The sequence below is a fragment of the Salvelinus namaycush genome, chromosome 2, assembly GCF_016432855.1.
Source record: "Salvelinus namaycush isolate Seneca chromosome 2, SaNama_1.0, whole genome shotgun sequence".
Classification (NCBI taxonomy): domain Eukaryota; kingdom Metazoa; phylum Chordata; class Actinopteri; order Salmoniformes; family Salmonidae; genus Salvelinus; species Salvelinus namaycush.
In genome coordinates, this window is record NC_052308.1 from 17,727,049 (window position 1) to 17,750,167 (window position 23,119).

A 23,119-nucleotide genomic window follows, 5' to 3' on the forward strand; every position below is an offset into this window, starting at 1 on the left:
TTTATAAAAAGAGGTCATGTCATGCACACATTTATTTTTGATGTTTTACAAAAGTAGAAGTTGTAGACCAGTCTGGGCTGGGCTATATTATTATCCCGATAATAAGGCAAACTCAAGCGGCCTGGCCCCGGGCCACATTCAGTTGCAAAACGTTCTCGAACGTTGCAGATAGAAAACCATGAATAGAGCCGCAGTGATTCTTTATTCGCAATGTGGTTTCAGACCATGTAGTATTATTCTGTATGTAAATTCGAGACACCAAATTTAGAGTATGTTACCTTTTGTATGGTATGTATTTCACATTTTAGTCATTTGGCAGATGCTCTTATCCAGAGTGAGTGTATACATTTGTGTCAATTTCTTATATTTTAGGATTTGCAATTCGTAAAACATGTTACGAATTGCAATACGGACAATATGTTAAGAATTTGTTGTGGCTAACATTAGCTAGCTCTAGGGGTTATCAGAGGGTTAGGTTTAGCTAACATGCTAAGTAGTTGCAAAGTTGATAATTAGCATGACATTTGAACATGCAACCTTTGGGTTACTAGACAGGTATTATAGACCCACCTACATACCTTTCATGTTTGCCTTAATAAGTAACCTATCTTATGTAACCATAACATACTAATTTGAGTGTCCTGGATTTACGTGTGCTATGTTACAGTGGGGCAAAAACGTATTTAGTCAGCCACCAATTGTGCAAATTCTCCCACTTAAAAAGATGAGAGAGGCCTGTAATTTTCATCATAGGTACACTTCAAATATGACAGACAAAATGAGAAAAGAAAACAAATCCTGAAAATCACATTGTAGGATTTTTAATGAATTTATTTGCAAATTATGGTGGAAAATAAGTATTTGGTCACCTACAAACAAGCAAGATTTCTGGCTCTCACAGACCTGTAACTTCTTCTTTAAGAGGCTCCTCTGTCCTCCACTCGTTACCTGTATTAATGGCACCTGTTTGAACTTGTTATCAGTATAAAAGACACATGTCCACAACCTCAAACAGTCACACTCCAAACTCCACTATGGCCAAGACCAAAGAGCTGTCAAAGGACACCAGAAACAAAATTGTAGACCTGCACCAGGCTGGGAAGACTGAATCTGCAATAGGTAAGCAGCTTGGTTTGAAGAAATCAACTGTGGGAGCAATTATTAGGAAATGGAAGACATACAAGACCACTGATAATCTCCCTCGATCTGGGGCTCCACACAAGATCTCACCCCGTGGGGTCAAAATGATCACAAGAACGGTGAGCAAAAATCCCAGAACCACACGGGGGGACCTAGTGAATGACCTGCAGAGAGCTGGGACCAAAGTAACAAAGCCTACCATCAGTAACACACTACGCCGCCAGGGACTCAAATCCTGCAGTGCCAGACGTGTCCCCCTGCTTAAGCCAGTACATGTCCAGGCCCGTCTGAAGTTTGCTAGAGAGCATTTGGATGATCCAGAAGAAGATTGGGAGAATGTCATATGGTCAGATGAAACCAAAATATAACTTTTTGGTAAAAACTCAACTCGTCGTGTTTGGAGGACAAAGAATGCTGAGTTGCATCCAAAGAACACCATACCTACTGTGAAGCATGGGGGTGGAAACATCATGCTTTGGGGCTGTTTTTCTGCAAAGGGACCAGGACGACTGATCCGTGTAAAGGAAAGAATGAATGGGGCCATGTATCGTGAGATTTTGAGTGAAAACCTCCTTCCATCAGCAAGGGCATTGAAGATGAAACGTGGCTGGGTCTTTCAGCATGACAATGATCCCAAACACACCGCCCGGGCAACGAAGGAGTGGCTTCGTAAGAAGCATTTCAAGGTCCTGGAGTGGCCTAGCCAGTCTCCAGATCTCAACCCCATAGAAAATCTTTGGAGGGAGTTGAAAGTCCATGTTGCCCAGAAACAGCCCCAAAACATCACTGCTCTAGAGGAGATCTGCATGGAGGAATGGGCCAAAATACCAGCAACAGTGTGTGAAAACCTTGTGAAGACTTACAGAAAACGTTTGACCTCTGTCATTGCCAACAAAGGGTATATAACAAAGTATTGAGAAACTTTTGTTATTGACCAAATACTTATTTTCCACCATAATTTGCAAATAAATTCACTAAAAATCCTACAATGTGATTTTCTGGATTTTTTTTCTCATTTTGTCTGTCATAGTTGAAGTGTACCTATGATGAAAATTACAGGCCTCTCTCATCTTTTTAAGTGGGAGAACTTGCACAATTGGTGGCTGACTAAATACTTTTTTGCCCCATTGTACGTCTAGTCTATGAGACCAGTCTGTTATTCTACATGTCAGAGAGGGATGTTTGTGTAAAGGACATCACGCTGCTTTGCTTAGCAAGTAACCCTCCCGATTCGGCCCATACCTGGCATGAACTCGGGACATCTTAACCAATCCGCAACCTCAAAAGCTAGCTAATGAGGCGATTCAAGCAGGAGAGGAATACGTTTCACACATCCCCATGTGCTACTACATTCACCCCACAAACTTACTCAACAGTGACCCCAGCGTTGAGCTGAGAGCAACTGTAGATACAGGTCACGGTACCACTGTAAAGGATGGCATGCTGCTTGCTTAGCAAGTACCACTTCCTCCCGATGCAGCCCATACCTGGCACGAACTCGGGACCTCTGCCTCATAAACACACTTGACCGCAGTCCTCAAGCGTCTTAGCCGATCATGTCACCTTAAAAGCTACCTAATGAGGCAATACAAGAGGGACACTTAATAACCTGTTTGGGCTGCAGGGGGAGTATTGAGTAGCCAGATAAAAGGTGCCCATTTCAAACGGCCTCGTACTCAATTCTTGCTCGTACAATATGCATATTATTATTACTATTGGATAGAATGCACTCTCTAGTTTCTAAAACCGTTTGAATTATATCTGTGAGTCAAACAGAACTCATTTGGCACAAACTTCCTGACCAGGAAGTGGAAAGTCTGAAATCGAGGCTCTGTTCTTCTTCCTGCCTATAAATGGGCATGATACGTAAGAGTATACGTGCACTTCATAGACCTTCCCCTGGATGTCAAGAGGCTGTGAGAGAAGAAATTTAGTGTTTATCTTGGTCTGAAGTGGAATACAAGCTCTTTGTATGACGTGTCCCCCGTTTCCGGTACTCTGGGGAGCGCGAGGTGGACAGTGGGATTGCCTTCTGTTTAGCTGCCGTTATAGGCGACTACTATCTCCGGCTTTGATTTTATTTGATACATGTGACCATATCATCGTAAAGTATGTTTTTTCAATATACACTGCTCAAAAAAATAAAGGGAACACTTAAACAACACAATGTAACTCCAAGTCAATCACACTTCTGTGAAATCAAACTGTCCACTTAGGAAGCAACACTGATTGACAATAAATTGCACATGCTGTTGTGCAAATGGAATAGACAAAAGGTGGAAATTATAGGCAATTAGCAAGACACCCCCAATAAAGGAGTGATTCTGCAGGTGGTGACCACAGACCACTTCTCAGTTCCTATGCTTCCTGGCTGATGTTTTGGTCACTTTTGAATGCTGGCGGTGCTCTCACTCTAGTGGTAACATGAGACGGAGTCTACAACCCACACAAGTGGCTCAGGTAGTGCAGCTCATCCAGGATGGCACATCAATGTGAGCTGTGGCAAGAAGGTTTGCTGTGTCTGTCAGCGTAGTGTCCAGAGCATGGAGGCGCTACCAGGAGACAGGCCAGTACATCAGGAGACGTGGAGGAGGCCGTAGGAGGGCAACAACCCAGCAGCAGGACCGCTGCTGCCTGCAACATCCTCCAACATGACCGGTTTGGCGGTGGGTCAGTCATGGTGTGGGGTGGCATTTCTTTGTGGGGCCGCACAGCCCTCCATGTGCTCGCCAGAGGTATCCTGACTGCCATTAGGTACCGAGATGAGATCCTCAGAGCCCTTGTGAGACCATATGCTGACACATGCACATTTGTGGCCTGCTGGAGGTCATTTTGCAGGGCTCTGGCAGTGCTACTCTTTGCACAAAGGCGGAGGTAGCGGTCCTGCTGCTGGGTTGTTGCCCTCCTACGGCCTCCTCCACGTCTCCTGATGTACTGGCCTGTCTCCTGGTAGCGCCTCCATGCTCTGGACACTACGCTGACAGACACAGCAAACCTTCTTGCCACAGCTCGCATTGATGTGCCATCCTGGATGAGCTGCACTACCTGAGCCACTTGTGTGGGTTGTAGACTCCGTCTCATGCTACCACTAGAGTGAAAGCACCGCCAGCATTCAAAAGTGACCAAAACATCAGCCAGGAAGCATAGGAACTGAGAAGTGGTCTGTGGTCACCACCTGCAGAATCACTCCTTTATTGGGGGTGTCTTGCTAATTGCCTATAATTTCCACCTTTTGTCTATTCCATTTGCACAACAGCATGTGCAATTTATTGTCAATCAGTGTTGCTTCCTAAGTGGACAGTTTGATTTCACAGAAGTGTGATTGACTTGGAGTTACATTGTGTTGTTTAAGTGTTCCCTTTATTTTTTTGAGCAGTGTAGTTTAATCAGATTATTGAAATTTTTTCGGGAGTTTTGCCGTGTTCCGTTCTCTGACTTTGTTTACGATGGAGAGATTCGCGCCACTTGGCTAGTGCGCTTGCTAAATCAAGAGGGAAAGTGGACGTTCTAAATCCAAACAACGACTGTTCTTGACAAAGGACACCTTGTCCAACATTCTGATGAAAGATCAGCAAAAGTAAGAAACATTTTATGATGCTATTTCATATATCTGTCGTACATGTGAACTAGTCGTGGGCGCCCACCTTTTGGGTACTCTAGCTATACCGAAGCTGGATGTCGTAATGAAGTTATTTTTTAGAATTCTAACACTGCGATTTCATTAAGAACTAATGGATCTATCATTTCCTATACAACATGTATGTTTTAGTTATGTTTATGAATAGCTATTTGGTCAGAATATGTGTGTCTGAAAAAAATCCGGGCGTTGTGGGAAAAAGTAGCTAAGTTAGCAGAATGTATAACCATTGATTTCAGCTCTAAATATGCACATTTTCGAACAAAACATAAGTGTATGTATAACCTGATGTTATAGGACTGTCATCTGATGAAGACAATCAAGGTTAGTCAAAAATTATATATCTTTTGCTTGTTTGTTACGATCGCTAACTTTTGCTACTGGGAAATTGCTTGTGTTTTTGGCTATTGTGGTAAGCTAATATAACGCTATATTGTGTTTTCGCTGTAAAACACTTGATAAATCGGAAATATTGTCTGGAATCACAAGATGCCTGTCTTTCATTTGCTGTACACTATGTATTTTTCAGAAATGTTTTATGATGAGTATTTCGTTATTTGGCGTTGGTGTCTGTAATTATTCTGTCTGCTTTCGGTGCAATTTCTGATTGTAGCTGCAATGTAAACTATGATTTATACCTGAAATATGCACATTTTTCGAACAAAACATAGATTTATTGAATAACATGTTATAAGACTGTCATCTGATGAAGTTGTTTGTTGGTTAGTTTGGTTGGTTCTTGGTTAGTTAGGTTGGCTTTGTGCATGCTACCTGTGCTGTGAAAAATGTCTGTCCTTTTTTGTATTTGGTGGTGAGCTAACATAAATATACGTGGTGTTTTCGCTGTAAAACATTTTAAAAATCGGACATGTTGGCTGGATTCACAAGATGTGTACCTTTCATATGCTGTATTGGACTTGTTAATGTGTGAAAGTTAAATATTTAAAATATATATATTTTGAATTTCGCGCCCTGCACTTGAGCTGGCTGTTGTCATAAGTGTACCGACGTCGGGCTTGCAGCCAGAAGAAGTTTAAGGCTGAGGATATAGTTTCACACTGTATCTCAGTGCTAGAGGCGTCACTACAGACCCTGGTTTAATTCCAGGCTGTATCACAACCGGCCGTGATTGGGATTCCCATAGGGCGGCACACAATTGGCCCAACGTCGTCCAGGTTTGGCCAGGTGTAGGCCGTCATTGTAAATAAGAATTTGTTCTTAACTGACTTGCCTAGTTAAATAAAGGTTATAAAAATTAAAAATAAATTGAAATGTGCTACATTTGTTCTATAGCACATTTTTTATCCAAAACCTTAACTCCAGCTGAACATGCCCCGAGTTCCAAAAGCATCATAAAGGGATACTTCCCCCAAATTTCCAAATTACATAGGGCGAATTCAGAATAACTTTTTGCATTCCTGTCTTCTGTAACCTCTTTCGACATCCATCTCACATACATATTAGCCAACACATGATACATTTCTGAAATTCTCATGTTTCCTACTCACACACACAACAGTTTTTGTTTGTATAACATATTCACAGGAGGCATGACACATCAATTTGTGTACACTGAGTCAAAACCATATTTTCACTTCGCATTTGGTAGACTAGGACAGCAGGTTAGATAAACTGGGACACCATTATTATAGTCCTAATTGTACCCCAGGGACAATTCAATTTTGTGTGATTAAGAAACATCTGATCTATATAGACCTATATTTATATTGATGTCTGAAGAGGTTACAGAAGATGGAAATGCCAAAAGTGTCCCACTTTTTCTGAATTAACTCAAATAACAGTACTAATTACAGTACTACGAGTAAATGTTTTAAGAATATAGTACTACAAAAACCAGAGCCCCGCCTAACCTAGGTACAGAGGGTCCCTAACGTAAACTGGATCTCTTTCTTCTGTTGAAAAAGCCTATAAGACTGTCAAACTTTAGCTACTCCTTGCTGTCCTACTTTAGCTAGCTATGGCTGGTAAAGCTGAACAACAACAAAAAATGACTGAATTACAAAATGTAAACCTGATATTGGCAATTATGTATTTTGATGCACCAGTACACAGTATGCACATTTACATCACAATTTGGCACAGTGCATTATTAATGACAGTTTTATAATCTTAACATCAACTGAGAAAAAAACTACAATATGTCACTGAGCTTACCATGTGCTTCGCAGGGTGAGCTTCCTGTTTGAAGCTTGCTCTGCACCCTTTTATGTCAAGTGATATGATTTTTATCATGTGGTTTCTCTGCAAAAGCTTAGAAACAATAGTTTAGATTGTCTTTTGTCAGACTAAGAAATAAATGTGCAAGGATTAAACTGTCTCAGTTTATATGATGTCCCACTCTTTCCCGAATCCACTGTTTTGGTTTCCTTACCCTGTAAGCAGTCTATGGACTAGGTATGACAGCAATCCATGCTTTGGTTTTGTTTACCTAGCCATTGTTTCAAATGCTACCATTTTAGCACTCGCGGCACAAATCCAATGCAAGCCAATGGTACCTATATTAGCATTTCCACGCTTCATGTCCAAATCATCTATGATGAATGAGAAAGTTTCAGACGCACAAATATTATACCCCCAAGACATGCTAACCTCTCACCATTACAATAACAGGGGAAGCTAGCATTTATGGGGGGTTATGATATTTATGCCTTTGTAACTTTCTCACTCATCATTATTCACGATTCTTTCAGTATTGTCTGTAATCATGGTTACATCCACATTCATGTAGAAGTTAATGTAGAAGTGATCATAGTGATTCCAGAATATAATTAAAACAGGTTAATATGCCCCACCAACATTAGACAAAAAACTGTAATATCTTATGTTTCACCGAGTAGTGGCTGAATGACGACATGGATAACATACAGCTGGCGGGGTTTTCAGTCCATTGGCAAGATAGAACAGCTGCCTCCGGTGAGACAAGGGGTGGCGGTCTGTGTCTATTTGTAAATAACAGCTGGTGCACAAGACATTTTGAGGTTTTGCTCGCTTGAGGTAGAGTATCTCATGATAAGCTGAAGACCACACTATTTACCAAGAGAGTTTTCATCAATATTTTTCATAGCTGTCTATTTACCACCACAAACCGATGCTGGCACTAACACGGCACTCAACGAGATGTATAGGGCCATAAGCAAACAGGAAAATGCTCATCCAGAGGTGGCGCTCCTAGTGGCCAGGGACATTAATGCAGGGAAATTTAAAGCAGTTTTACCTCATTTCGACCAGCATATTAAATGTGCAACCAGAGGAAAAAAAACTCTAGACCACCTTTACTCTACACACAGACGCGTACAAAGCTCTCCCTCGCTCTCCATTTGACAAATCTGACCATAACTTTATCCTCCTGATGCTAAAGCAGGAAGTACCAGTGACTCGCTCAATAAGGAAGTGGTCAGAGGACACAGATGCTAAGCTACAGGACTGTTTTGCTAGCACAGACTAGAATATGTTCCGGGATTCTTCTGATGGAGTTGAGGAGTACACCACATCAGTCACTGGCTACATCAATAAGTGCATCGATGACATCGTCCCCACAGTGACCGTACGTACCACAACCAGAAGCCATGGATTACAGGCAACATCCGCGCTGAGCTAAAGGGTAGAGCTGCCGCTTTCAAGGAGCGGGACTCTAACTCGCTTTGCCCTCTGACAAACCATCAAACAGGCAAAGCCTCAATACAGGACTAAGGTTGAATCGAACTACACCAGCTCCAAATCTTATCGGATGTGGCTGGGCTTGAAAACTATTAGGGACTACAAAGAGAAGCACAGCCACAAGCTGCCCAGTGACACAAGCCTACCAGACGAGCTAAATAACTTATATGCTCGCTTTGAGGCAAGCAACACTGAAGCATGCATGAGAGCATCAGCTGTTCCGGATGACTGTGTGATCACGCTCTCCGTAGCCGATGTGAGTAAGACCTTTAAACAGGTCAACATTCACAAGGCAGCTGGGCCAGATGGATTACCAGGATGTGTACTCTGAGCATGCGCTGACCAACTGGCAAGTGACTTCACTGACATTTTCAACCTGTCCCTGACCGAGTCTGTAATACCAACATGTTTCAAGCAGACCACTATAGTCTCTGTGCCCAGGAACACTAAGGTAACCTGCCTAAATGACTATCGACCTGTAGCACTCACGTCTGTAGCCATGAAAAGCTTTGAAAGGCTGGTCATGGCTCATATCAATACCATTATCCCAGAAACCCTAGACCCGCTCCAATTTGAATACCGCCTGACAGATCCACAGATGATGCAATTTATTTTGCACTCCACACTGCACTTTCCCACCTGGACAAAAGGAACACCTACGTGAGAATGCTATTCATTGACTATAGCTTAGCGTTCAACACCATAGTGCCGTCAAAGCTCATCACTAAGCTAAGGACCCTGGGACTAAACACCTCCCTCTGCAACTGGATCCTGGACTTTCTGACGGGCTGCACCCAGGTGGTAAGGATAGGTAACAACACATCTGCCATGCTGATCCTCAACACAGGGGCCTATCAGTGATTGTGCTCAGTCCCTTCCTGTACTCCCTGTTCATCCATGACTGCATGGCCAAGCAAGACTCCAACAGTATCATTAAGTTTGACGACGACAGAACATCACTGACAACCTCTCCCTCAACGTGATCAAGACAAAGGAGATGATTGTGGACTACATAAAAAAGAGGACCGAGCACACTCCCATTCTCATCGACGGGGCTGTAGTGGAGCAGGTTCATTAGTGTCCAAGTCACCAACAAACTATCATGGTCCAAACACACCAAGACAGTCATGAAGGGGGCACGACAAAACCTATTCCCCCCCAGCAGACTGAAAATATTTGGAAAAGTTCTACAGCTGCACCATCGAGAGCATCCTGACTTTGTTGCATCACCGCCTGGTATGGCAACTGCTCAGCCTCCGACCATAAGGCACTACAGAGGGTAGTGTGTACGGCCCAGTAGATCACTGGTGCCAAGCTTCGTGCCATCCAGGACCTCTATACCAGGCAATGTCGGAGGAAGGCCCATAAAATTGCCAAGGACTCCAGCCACCCTAATCACTGTAAGGTCTACTACACCTGTTGTATTTGGTGCATGTGACAAATCAAACTTGATTTAATTGATAAATCAACAATAAAAGTATATGATCAATGAATCTCAAATCAATGATGAGAGTATAGTCAGATTAACTGATACCTGATTTGGGAGGATGGGCTCGTGGTAATGGCTGAAGCGGACTCAGTGGAATGGTATCAAATACATCAGTGGAATGGTATCAAATACATCAGTGGAATGATATCAAATACATCAAACACATGGTTTGAACAGTTTGAACATGCATGTAACATTAGTGTGGGTTAAAAACTCTACTGGATCGGTGTCCCATCAACGGGACAGTTGTTTCTGAATATACTATAACAACGTTTTAAACAACAACCAATTTTCAGGTACATATACATGTCTTATATGGGCAGTTTTTACCCCCCTCATCAATCAATACACAATATCCCATCATGACAAAGCAAAAACTGTTTCAACATTTTTGCTAATTTATTAAACATAAAAAATGGAAATATCAAATTTACATAAGTATTCAGACCCTTTACTCAGTACTTTGTTGAAGCACCTTTGGCAGCGATTACAGCTTCTAGTCTTCTTGGGCATGACGCTACAAGCTTGGCACACCTGTATTTGTGGCGTTTCTCCCATTCTTCTCTGCAGATCCTCTCAAGCTCTGTGAGGTTGGATGGGGAGCATTGCTGCACAGCTATTTTCAGGTGTCTCAAGAGATGTTAGATCGAGTTCAAGTCCAGTCTCTGGCTAGGCCACTCAAGAACATTCAGAGACTTGTCCCAAAGCCACTCCTGCGTTGTCTTGGCTGTGTGCTTAGGGTTGTTGTCCTGTTGGAAGGTGAACCTTCGCCCCAGTCGGAGGTCCTGAGCACTCTGGAGCAGGCTTTCATCAAGGATCTCTTTAATTTGCTCCATTCATCTTTGTCTTCATCGTGACTAGTCTCTGAGTCCCTGCCGCTGAAAAACATTCCCACAGCATGGTGCTGCCACCACCATGCTTCACCGTAGGGATGGTGCCAGGTTTCCTCCAGACGTGATGCTTGGCATTCAGGCAAAATAGTTCAATCTTGGTTTCATCAGACCAGAGAATCTTGTTTCTCATAGTCTGAGAGTCCTTTAGGTGCCTTTTGGAAAACTCCAAGCTTGCTGTCATGTGCCTTTTACTGCGGGGTGGCTTCCGTCTGGCCACTCAACCATAAAGGCCTAATTGGTGGAGTGCTGCAGAGATGGTTGTCCTTCTGGAAGGTTCTCCCATCTCCACAGAGGGACTCTAGAGCTCTGTCAGTGACCACCGGGTTCTTGGTCACCTCCCTGACCAATGCCCTTCTCCCACAATTGCGCACTTTGGCTGGGCTGCCAGCTCTAGGAAGAGTCTTGGTGGTTCCAAACTTCTTCCATTTAAGAATGGTGGAGGTCACTGTGTTCTTGGGGACTTTCCAAGCTGTAGACATTTTCTGTGCCTGGACACAATCCTGACTTGGAGTTCTACTGACAATTCCTTCGACCTCATGGCTTGTTTTTTGCTCTGACATGCACTGTCAACTGTGTGACTTATATAGACAGGTGTGTGCCTTTCCAAATCATGTCCAATCAATTGAATTTACCACAGGTGGACTCCAATCAAATTGTAGAAACAGCTCAAGGATGATGAATGGAAACAGGATGCACCTAAGCTCAATTTCGAGTCTCATAGCAAAGGGTCTCAATACTTATGCAAATAAGGTTTTTCTGTTTTTAGTTTTTAATAAATTTGCAAACATTTCTAAAAACCTGTTTTCGCTGTGTCATATGGGGTATTATGTGTAGATTGCTGAGGAAATTGTTTTACTTAAATAATTTTAGAATAAGGCTGTAACGTAACAAAATGTAGAAAAATTCAAGGGTCTGAATACTTTCCGAAGGCACTGTATAACTAGGAATAAAGTGATAGATAATAAATGAGTCCAACAATGACAATCTGCTAAATGCAGATTGTCCGGGTAGCTATTTAACTAACTATTAAGTAGTCTTATTGTAACGTCTGTCTAATTCCTCCTCCTCGGAAGAGGAGGAGCATGGATCGGACCAACACGCAGCGAGGTATGCAGACATAAAGAATTTATTTAACAAGACGAACACTGACACGAAATACACTTGAATAGAATACAAAACAACAAAACGACGTAGACAGACCTGAACTTGAGAACTTACATAGACACGAAGAACGCACGAACAGGAAAGACTAGCCAAACGAACGAACAAACGAAACAGTCCCGTGTGGTAGACACAGACACAGGAACAATCACCCACAAACAAACAGTGAGAACAGCCTACCTTAATATGGTTCTCAATCAGAGGAAACGTCAAACACCTGCCTTTAATTGAGAACCATATCAGGCAACACATTTAACCCAACATAGAAACACATAACATAGAATGCCCACCCCAACTCACGTCCTGACCAACTAAACACATACAAAAACAACAGAAAACAGGTCAGGAACGTGACACTTATGGCTTGGGCTTAGAAGCTGTTCAGGGTCCTGTTGGTTCCAGACTTGGTGCATCGGCACCCAAGTTATACAGTCTATGACTTGGGTGGCTGGAGTCTGACAATTTTTAGAGCCTTCCTCTGACACCGGTATAAAGGTCCTGGATGGCAGGGAGTTCGGCGCCAGTGATGTACTGGGCCGTACGCGCTACCCTCTGTAGCGCTTTGCCGTCAGATGCCAAGCTGTTGCAATACCAAGTGTTGATGCAGCCAGTCAAGATGCTCTCAATGGTGCAGCTGTAGAACTTTTTGAGGATCTGAGTGCCCATGCCAAATCTTTTCAGCCTCCAGAGGGGGAAGAGGCGTTGTCCTGCACTCTTCACAACTGTGTTGTGGTGTGTGTGGACCCAGAAAGATCCTTAGTGATGTGGACACGAGGAATTTGAAGCTCCCGACCCGCTCCACTACAGCCCCGTCGATTTGAATTTGGATGTGGGTAGTACACGATCAGCTCCTTGTTTCGATTTGATCTTAGTCCTGTATTGACGCGTTGCCCATTTGATGGTTCGTCAGAGGGCTTAGCGGGCTTTCTTATAAGTGTCCGGATTAGTCTCCTGCTCCTTAAAAGCGACAGCTCTAGCCTTAAGGATGTTGCCTGTAATCCATGGCCTCTGGTTTGAATATGTATGTACGGTCCAGGTGAGGGGATAATTAATGGTGCCATGAAGGTGCAGACTCCTTGGCTCTATATAGAGGCCTGTGCCTAATGTCTAGTGACTGCATAGCCTTTGGGGCAGGGATTGATTTTTAGGACATATTTTTGTGATTCAAATATAGCCTTCAACATGACAATCAGTGTGACAACGAAATTATACTGAGGCCTAGTTTAGGCCTATGCCTACATTATCCTGTTGCTATTCTAGTGCCGACTGCTATGACAGTGTGCACGTTTGGTTAGCTGGGTAATTGCAGCCTCCTCTGCCTCAAATGACTATTATCAATAGGGCCAAGCCTACCCTCCACTGCCATATCTCATTCCATCATTCTGCTCCTCTGCAATGTACTGTATCACCATGGATGTTTCACAGGAACAAGTTTCTATGACCAGACACCCTAATCTCCTTCAGCACCTTAATAAGAGAAAAGCAACCGACATGCCAGTACCGTATCAACAGACATTTCGTCTCGACATTGAGAAAACTTTGAGGGCTCTATATGTTGTTGGCACAGTGTTGAAAGTGAACCTAAACAGGTGAGTGTGTGTATCTATGCTAGGCAACTGCACCAATAGATGTCTTCAGGTGGTAGTAGGCTTTTGTTGGCTACAGTGTAGCCTATAACACGGTAGCGTGACAATACTATATTTTACATAGAACATTTTTTTTTATGGCAATACATTGTTTCACCTGTTATGTACTGCTAGATAAACTATTTGGGGAGAATCTCTCAGTAGCCTACCCAGCTAGTACATTTGGTTTCTTGTAAGTTGTGAGAACATACGTTTTTGGTCATAAGATTCCTGACGGTTAAAACTGAACGTTTTTTAAGCGTTCAGAGAATGGAAATTAACATTTTGCATGTTCTAAGAACATACATTTTTAAGTTGAAGGGAGGTTCTGAGAAAGTTTTTCTATGGTTCCCTAACAGTTTTCCTGTGAGGTTTTATTAACATTCTGAGAACGGAAATTATAGGTTATTTGAAGGTAATTAAATAAAGTTACGAGAACATGTTTCAATAAGGCTGCTAACTTAATTTGTGTTAACTGTTTTGAACTACAAGCACAGATGGAAATCCATAGCTCCAGGATGGAGCTAGCATGCCATGTTTTTTTTTTTACTCAAACAAAGCTGTTAATTTTTGTCTATTCAAAGAAAGCAAGCACTCATTAATACCAGCTGTGGCTAATTAGTGGGCGTGGCCAAAACACCTGAACACACTTAACAAGATAGAGGGGAAAAATTGTTTTGTTGATGCTGAGAACTGATTGTATAATGTTTTCAGTTTTTTTTATGGAAAGTTTTCTTAATGTTCTGAGAACATGACTTTAAATATAACCACGAGGAAACCTGTAGAAAACAGTATGCTGAAGTACTGAAATTCCCACAGAACGTTGTTTCTTAACATTCAGAGAATGTTCTGAGAACATGACTTTAAATATAACCATGAGGAAACATGTAGAAAGTTATGCTGAAGTACTGAAATTCCAACAGAAGACCGTTATTTCTTAACATTCTCGGACAAATTTGACAACATTACTTTAAATAGAACCATGAGGAAACCCGTAGGACATGTTATGGGAAGGTTGTATGCAAGATAACCGTACGACAACCACGCCTCACCAAGCTCTAAGAATTATATGGTTCTCATAATGTTATAGGCTAGCTGGGTAATTTGTCCCCGGTTTGGAGGCACACAATACTGAATAAACCTTTTGCTTTATTAAATGTGTTAAGGCGGATACAATATTGCACCTCTGTCATGTCTCGTATTGCCGACTGGGGCTGGCTGCATACATACCGTTACAGTAACTGCGCGAGACCATTTGTAACCAATCATCAGATGACGCGAGACATTCACCTGCGTTATAATCAGCTGGTGACTAGAGCCAGCCCAGCAGCATGCAGCTACTTCCTGCCAATACTGTATATCAGGGTGAAGGAATTGCGGTACAATTCTATTTTATCATAGCCAACAGCAAACAACTAATTTTGCCGCTGCCGCAGGGAAAGTCATGATCATCCACCCTCGGACACTGAGAATTGAGTATGGAAAAACGACCAAAGTCATGTGCGTGGTTGGCACGGAACTTACTGTAAACATGGACAGGTAACGTTAGGCCAGTTCTCCAAGGCATCAAGTATGGGTCGTCATTTATTGATTAATTTATTAGAAATATAATCAAATATTTACTAATGTCATGCATTGGTAAGGACGGTTGATTAACATTAATCTCAGTTATTGTTTGGAAAATCGTACCCCTCGTGTTATTATTCACAGTTATTATTGAAATGACAATTCATCTAATGTAAAGGGGTGTGGTGCTGTTATTTATATTAAAAATATAGCCTAGTAACTTAAATCAAATGTCAATAGTATTTCTCTCACACCTATTAATAATTTAATTGCTTTTTAATCTTATTCCACTTGTAGGTCCTGCAGTGATAATGTATTTTTTAATTATTGATTACATCCACTGACTATTTTGTTGTCATTTTACTTCTTGGATATTCCAACTGCAAAAGGAGTTGGATGATCATGCCCCGATATTGGGCTGAAAGAACTGTTTGTGGATGGCATTTGTATTCAGCGGAGGAGTCAGACCTTTGTTCTTAGCGGAGGGAGTCTGCATCAGTCACGTCTTTCTGCTAGTCAACAGACTCTCGTTTGTTGTCCTTACAAGCTGTCAATTCATATGACTCCAGTGCAACATAATTCGATGGGTTATAATCAGTTACTATGGCCTATGATTTCCAAGTTAACATGATAGATGATTTACAAAGTTAGATAGAAAAGAGTGGTAAGCCCAACACAAATCGCCAACCTGAAGAATTAAACATATTGTGGTACTATCATGACTACGGCTGCAGTTAGTTTATCAGACACTCCACATGGTATGATTACACCGCAGATACAGATGGTTTCACAACATCGGTGTGTGTAACAACTTCAATACCTATTGTTAAGAAACACTTCTCTTTGTGCTATTGCTTAGAGAAGCATAGGCTCTGTTCGGGCAAATATTATCCCTCCTCCAAAAATCTAATGTTCCTTTGGTGTGGACCACCTCCAGGGCTTAGCCTGGACTCCAGGTGTTAGGTTTTACAGCTAAGCCTAATGTTTATAAACAAGTGTCATACTGAGTATAACAACTTGGGATGTTGGTTGATACTTTGACATATAAGTACAATCCTTTTTGCCAGTATTCTTGTGTAGGTTGATAGTCCAGTATTTCTCCCTCTTTGGTACGTTACTCATTGTAGAGGCATGTAGAAGACATCATATCTCTCCGATTACTGTAGCAATGTAACTTTAGAACTAGCACTGCCACCTGTTGCTTCTGGAAATAGGGGATAATGAACTGCACTCACTGCTGGTGCTCCACTGCAGTATAGGTATGTCCTCTTTGTGTTTTCTGTGTTATTGCAATCTATAGATTTGTATAAGAAAAGTATCAGGATGTGATGTGTAACTGTCACATGCATTTATTGTTCCCCTAGGAGTGCCCCTCCTACTTCCAAGTACTTCTCTGTGCAATGCAGTCCCAGAGTGCAGTACAGGATCACCCCACCCCCACTGGAGAGTGGGACCTTCCCCACCACTCTCAATGGTAATACAATGCTTCTTATCACCATGGACACTGCCAGCGAAGTGGGAAATGATAGCAAGGTAAATAAAGTAGGCCACTCCCACAGCCATGATAGCTACACTCTTAGAAAAAAAAGGTGCTATCTAGAACCTAAAAGGGTTATTTGGCTGTCCCCAAAGGGGAACCCTTTGAATAACAATTTTTGGTTCCATGTAGAACACTATTGGGTTCTATTTAGAACCCTTTCCCCAGAGGGTTCTGCATGGAACCCAAAATAGTTCTACCTGGGGACCCTGGAACACTTTTTTTCTAAGAGTGAACCCTGAGACTTCAGTATGTTAAATCTTATTAATATAATCCTGATTTGAATATTTCCTTTTGGGACTGAACACGCTACAGTGAATTATGTTAAGAAGAAACACAGATCAAGTATTTGCTGCTCCTACACCTCTTAAGAGTGGTGTGCAAACAACACTGAAATAATGCAAATGTGGCACTCTCAACCTGATACCAGAGAGATGTGGTTAATCACAGTGCCAGTTCTATTGATAAGGAATTGAAGGAGACTTTTTGTCAGTTCCAGAATGGGCCAGTTGTTTAGATTCTCCTCTGAAATAATGTACTGTACATATCTGGACATGAATATATCATCGAAGACCCCATCAAAACACAACCACTGCTTAGTCACCAGTGTTCTAGATGTTTAACTTTGTAAATGTTGTCCTTTGTTGTGCAGCTATCGGTCATGTATTATGGAGAGAAGACGGAGGTGTTAGGGAAAGCTGTCGTTCACCTCACCGCTGTTGGTATGTTGTGTTATGCTTAGGACAGGAGAGCACACCCATATAAACTATCACCCGCCCCCACCTTCAAAGCATACCTTTGTGAATGTCATTTGTACATTTATATATTTCACTTGAGACCCCAAAGCAGCTCATGAGCTTCAGTGACACCCAGGGCCTCTCTGTCTTGTAGAGATTTCTCTGGACGTAGATGCTGATCGAGATGGCCAGGTGGAGAGGAACAACCCCAACAAGGTGGGTTATGTCTGCTGGGTCCGTCCAGGCAGGTCTCTTTCAGCTCAGAGGTCACTATCTTTGTTTCCTAACACAGCAGGGTACATAAGGAGATGTTCTAACATGAATAGGCATGTCAGAAGACTAGTGTTCATGCTGTATTCCAAAACACAAAGGAAGATTGCCAAGGCACTTCTAGGAAATTATCTGTCAACTAACACAGGGCACAGCCTTCCACTGATATTAATAGGTATATCAAAATACTGTTCATACTATATTCCTGGAAGTGGGAAATTCTTTTGAACGTTGTGCTTTTCCACTCAGCTGTAAGTCTAATCTTACTTCATGCAAACACATTGGTAAAAGCTAAATTGGCAGGGCAGTGTTAGTTCTTGTCTCTGAATAACGAGTGTCCATCTCTCTACAGGGATCCTGGATGTGGGGGCCTAATGGCCACGGTGCCATCCTACTGGTCAACTGTGACTCAGAACGCACCTATGGGAAGAGGCGGGACAGTGAGTGTGCTGAGGTCAGCAGGGTCTCAGGTATATAACAACAGCAACAGCCAAGTCATCCTGGCCCACAGAGCTGATAGGCAGACAGTGCTGCAGGCATTGCAATAAATCAACATTTTTAAAGGCTGCAAGTCTGTCTTTTGTGTGTAGTCAGCAGAGGAGCAGTAGAGATATGTATATTTATGTTGGCTAAACACAAAATGCCTGAGCTAGGGGTGTGTCTGGTGTGGTTTGATGGTTCCTTCACGACCACCATCCTCCTAGGATAAGTAGTTGTATTACACACTGTCCTACCTATGTTGTCATTGAGATGAGGTCACATTGATTATGATATTGATGGGTTGACACATGATGTACAATAATGTCAGTATTTGTGAAATGTCAGATCTGAAAGACATGTCCCCAATGGTGCTGCGGACCAGTGGCCCTGCCAAGCTCCCAGAGGGCTACAAGCTGACCATGCACATCTCCCAGGGGGATGCAGAGAGTGTCAGGGTCTTCAGGACCAGGTCCACAGCAGGCATGCACCAAACACTGAGTGAGTCAAGGACATTTTGTCCAGTCAGATCTTTTATGTGTTCTTGTGGCTGTCCATGCATGTATGATGTGTATACAATAAGATTTTAATGCTGCATATGCATATAAATGGAGATGCATTTGATCATCATTATAAAAAATGATTTACTGCTGCAGAAAACCTGTTCTACAAGAGCTTTGTGAAGGACTACCCGCTGGTGCTGGGCAGTGAGGATTTGTCCAAGGAGGTCCCGTACCTCGGGGGAAACGCTGAGATGAATTTCTACGTTGAGGGCCTGAGATTCCCTGACAAAGACTTTGAGGGCCTCATCAGCATCAGCCTCAGCCTGCTGGAGCCCAGCTCTCAGGTACATTGCAACTATTTCACTGTTCGTAGTTTAAAACTTTGAAGGGTATACTGTACCTCTGTCGTGGAATCTATCGTTCATGTTTTTGTTCTGTTATTTTGCCAGGGCTTTCCTGAGACGCCCATCTTTACAGACAGGGTGGTGTTCCGTGTGGCTCCCTGGATCATGACACCCAACACACTCAACCCTGTGGAGGTCTTCGTCTGCAGGTGAGAGATGATGATGAAGAAGAAAATGATTATCAAATCACATTTTATTTGTCACATAAACATGGTTAGCAGATGTTAATGCGAGTGCAGCGAAATGCTTGTGCTTCTAGTTCCGACAGTCCTGGCATTGATGTTGATGGAAATAATGATGGCGCTGTCTGTAAACGTACTCAGACAACTGTTTCTGTGCATTTGGTTACCCAGCACATCTGATAACTACCAGTTCCTAAAGGGAATGAGGAGGCTGGTGGAAAACAATGGGTACAAGCTGAAGGTTTGCCATGAGTACATGAACAGAGGAGACCGCTGGATGCAGGTAAGCAGTGGGATTCAGCTCCTAGCCTATCATGCAGTTTTTTTTTCAATTCCAACTTTTTTTCAAACACAATTTATTTCACATCCTTTTACATCAATGTAAATCATTGTCAGTCTTGTCTCTCGGTTTTAAATAAAAGAAATCAGAACATAGACCGGTGTCTTTTTCTCTAACTGCATGAAAAATATAGAAATATAATAGACATGTAAAGAAGGTTTCTCTCTCAGGATGAGATAGAGTTTGGCTACATTGACTCTCCTCACCAACGTTTCCCTGTTGTGCTGGACTCCCCCCGAGACGGAGAACTACAGGATTTCCCATATGATGTGCTACTGGTAAGAAAAGGCATTCACAACACCTGCAGTTAAAATGTTCTTATTTCCATACTGTGAGGGATGTGGTGGAACTCTTTCTCAACCTCTCTCTGCCTGGTGCCCTCAGGGCCCAGACTTTGGCTATGTGACGAGGACAGCATATGATGAGGAAGTGAGCAGCCTGGACTCGTTTGGTAACCTGGAAGTTAGCCCTCCAGTCACTATAAATGGAAAGAACTACCCTCTGGGCAGGATCCTAATTGGAGTGGCTTTCCCCACGTGAGTGTAACTTAGCCAGGGGTTAGTTGCTTCAACGGAAGAGAGTCTGGTTCTTAGATCCCAATATTTTCCGTTATTCCAAAGTTTATTTATTAATTAAATAACCTTGATGCTACTTCCTTCTATAAATCTTGAATACTGATTCATTAAAATTTGGAACAAAGATATGGGCTCCCAAGTGGCGCAGCGGTCTAAGGCACTGCATCTCAGTGCTAGAGGCGTCACTACAGACACCCTGGTTCGAATCTAGGATATATCGTAACTGGCAGTGATTGGGAGTCCCATAGGGCAGCGCACAATTGGACCAGCGTCGGCCGGGTTTGGCCGCTGTAGGCCGTCATTGTAAATAAGAATTTGTTCTTAACTGACTTGCCTAGTTAAATAAAGGATAATAATAAAAAAAAATGTTTAAATGGCTGTGAGCAGTGGTGATAAGGCTGTTTAACTTTTCAGGGCAACCAAGGGCCGCAACATGACCAAAGTAGTGCAAGACTTCCTTTGGGCACAGAAAGTCCAGGAGCCCATTGCACTGTTCTCTGATTGGCTTCTGGTTGGGCATGTGGATGAATTCATGACTTTTGTCCCAGCTCCTGACAAAAAGGTAAAAAAAATTCTCAAGGAAAGTATAGTTGCCCCCTCTATTAGAACATATGAGTAAAAACACTATGCTCTTTAATATAGAGTAGAAATGACAGAGAGCAAAGAATTGTTAATGCCGTCCATTTGCACATAAAGCATTTAGACATGACGCAGGCTGTGGCTACCCTGTGGTTATGTGATAATGTAAAGTTGTCAGGAAGTCAAATGAAGCGCACAGCCAATGTTGTCTTTGTCCTCTGTTTCTCTGTGTAGGGATTCCGGCTGCTGCTCGCCAGCCCCGACGCAGGCTACAAACTATTCAGAGGCTTACAGAATGACGGGCATGGACAAGCCAAAATGTTTGACGGTAGGCCTTCAGTTAGGCGACTAATTTCACTGTGTCTCAGTGTGTATCACTGTAGTTATAATTGTATCAGTGGAGGCTCCTCAGAAGAGGAAGGGGAGGACCATCCTCAGTGAATTTCATAAAAATGGTGAAACATTGAAAAAGTTATCCTTTTTAGATAACTATACTAGATATATTCACATCAACAAAGAATCGATTAAAACACACTGTTTTGCAATGAAGGTCTACAGTACCCTCAACAACACTCTTTAGGGTAGCACCATGGTGTAGCCGGGGACAGCTAGCTTCTGTCCTCCTCTGTGTCGTGACGTGACTATCATTAATGTGATGACTGCTATTTGTAGAATAATTGCCTACTATGTTTAATTATTACTCGATTTAAATTCATTTAACAATTAACTAATTAGGAATTTGGGGCATCTTGGGAACAGTTACTTACCTAGTTACTATCTCCTGACTTAAACTCTAAAGATTATCTAAATATCATTAACAGTCAGTTATTAATTATTACATTCTGAACGTCGCATAATCCTTGGATATCTGCACGAACCCTAACCTAAGTGATGAATCAGCAATACACAAATTGGTTTAATTATTTATTTACTAACTAACTAAATCATCACACAAAATACGTAAACACACACAGCATAGGTTATTGATTACATACATAATAGAATGAAAACAGGTTCCTAGTGGACTAACAAAAGCATGACCGTTTGGTTACGCAATGGAAAGGGGAGGGAGAGACAGTCAACTTCTCATATATACATTTGGAAGCTACGCTCACGGGATTATGAATACTTTGCACATGAACGACCGCTCATTCGGATAATAAATGCAATACAGTTGAGGTCGGAAGTTTACATCCATCTTAGCCAAATACATTTAAACTCAGTTTTTCACAATTCCTGACATTTAATCCTCGTAAAGATTCAGTTAGATTCCCCACTTTATTTTAAGAATGTGAAATGTCAGAATAATAGTAGAGAATTATTTATTTAATCACATTCCCAGTGGGTCAGAAGTTTACATACACTCAATTAGTATTTGATAGCATTGCCTTTAAATTGTTTAACTTGGGTCAAACGTTTCGGGTAGCCTTCCACAAGCTTCCCACAATAAACTGGGTGAATTTTGGCCCATTCCTGGTGTAACTGAGTCAGGTTTGTAGGCCTCCTCGCTCGCACACCTTTTTTCAGTTCTGCCAACAAATGTTCTATTGGAGTGAGGCCAGGGCTTTGTGATGGCCACTCCAATAGCTTGACTTTGTTGTCCTTAAGCCATTTTGCCACAACTTTGGAAGTATGCTTGGGGTCATTGTCCATTTGGAAGACCCATTTGCGACTAAGCTTTAACTTCCTGACTGATGTCTTGAGATGTTGTTTCACTATATCCACATAATGTTCCTTCCTCATGATGCCATCTATTTTGTTAAGTGCACCAGTCCCTCCTGCAGCAAAGCACCACACAACATGATGCTGCCACCCCCGTGCTTCACGGTTGGGATGGTGTTCTTGAACTTGCAAGCCTCCCCCCTTTTCCTCCAAACATAACGATGGTAATTATGGTCAAACAGTTATATTTTTGTTTCATCAGACCAGAGGACATTTCTCCAAAAGGTACGATCTTTGTCCCCATGTGTAGTTGCAAACCATAGTCTGACTTTTTTATGGCGGTTTTGGAGCAGTGGATTCTTCCTTGCTGAGCGGCCTTTCAGGTTATGTCAATATAGGACTCGTTTTACTGTGGATATAGATACTTTTGTACCTGTTTCCTCCAGCATCTTCACAAGGTCCTTTGCTGTTCTGGGATTGATTTGCACTTTTCCCACCAAAGTACGTTCATCTCTAGGAGACAGAACGCGTCTCCTTCCTGAGCGGTATGACGGCTGCGTGGTCCCATGGTGTTTATACTTGCATGCTATTGTTTGTACAGATGAACGTGGTACCTTCAGGCGTTTGGAAATTGCTCCCAAGGATGAACCAGACTTGTGGAGGT

General features: G+C 42.3%; 1 protein-coding gene across 2 annotated transcripts in view; it reads left to right on the forward strand.

Moving 5' to 3' along the window:
* Window positions 1-204: 204 nt before the first annotated feature.
* The window catches only part of LOC120059659 (protein-arginine deiminase type-2-like), a 30,370-nt gene continuing 7,455 nt past the window's right edge, over window positions 205-23,119 (forward strand). Inside the window, exons 1-13 of one of the 2 annotated variants that reach the window (XM_039008761.1) lie at window positions 205-288; window positions 16,554-16,722; window positions 17,379-17,448; window positions 17,618-17,679; window positions 18,086-18,203; window positions 18,559-18,711; window positions 18,867-19,057; window positions 19,163-19,266; window positions 19,471-19,582; window positions 19,810-19,917; window positions 20,024-20,175; window positions 20,629-20,776; window positions 21,028-21,121. In XM_039008761.1, the coding sequence (XP_038864689.1) occupies window positions 272-288; window positions 16,554-16,722; window positions 17,379-17,448; window positions 17,618-17,679; window positions 18,086-18,203; window positions 18,559-18,711; window positions 18,867-19,057; window positions 19,163-19,266; window positions 19,471-19,582; window positions 19,810-19,917; window positions 20,024-20,175; window positions 20,629-20,776; window positions 21,028-21,121 (1,498 nt within the window). In that variant the 5' untranslated portion in view covers window positions 205-271. Of the gene's footprint in view, window positions 289-14,937; window positions 15,163-16,553; window positions 16,723-17,378; window positions 17,449-17,617; window positions 17,680-18,085; window positions 18,204-18,558; window positions 18,712-18,866; window positions 19,058-19,162; window positions 19,267-19,470; window positions 19,583-19,809; window positions 19,918-20,023; window positions 20,176-20,628; window positions 20,777-21,027; window positions 21,122-23,119 lie in introns of those variants that run through there. The other variant, XM_039008760.1, reaches the window with a different exon arrangement.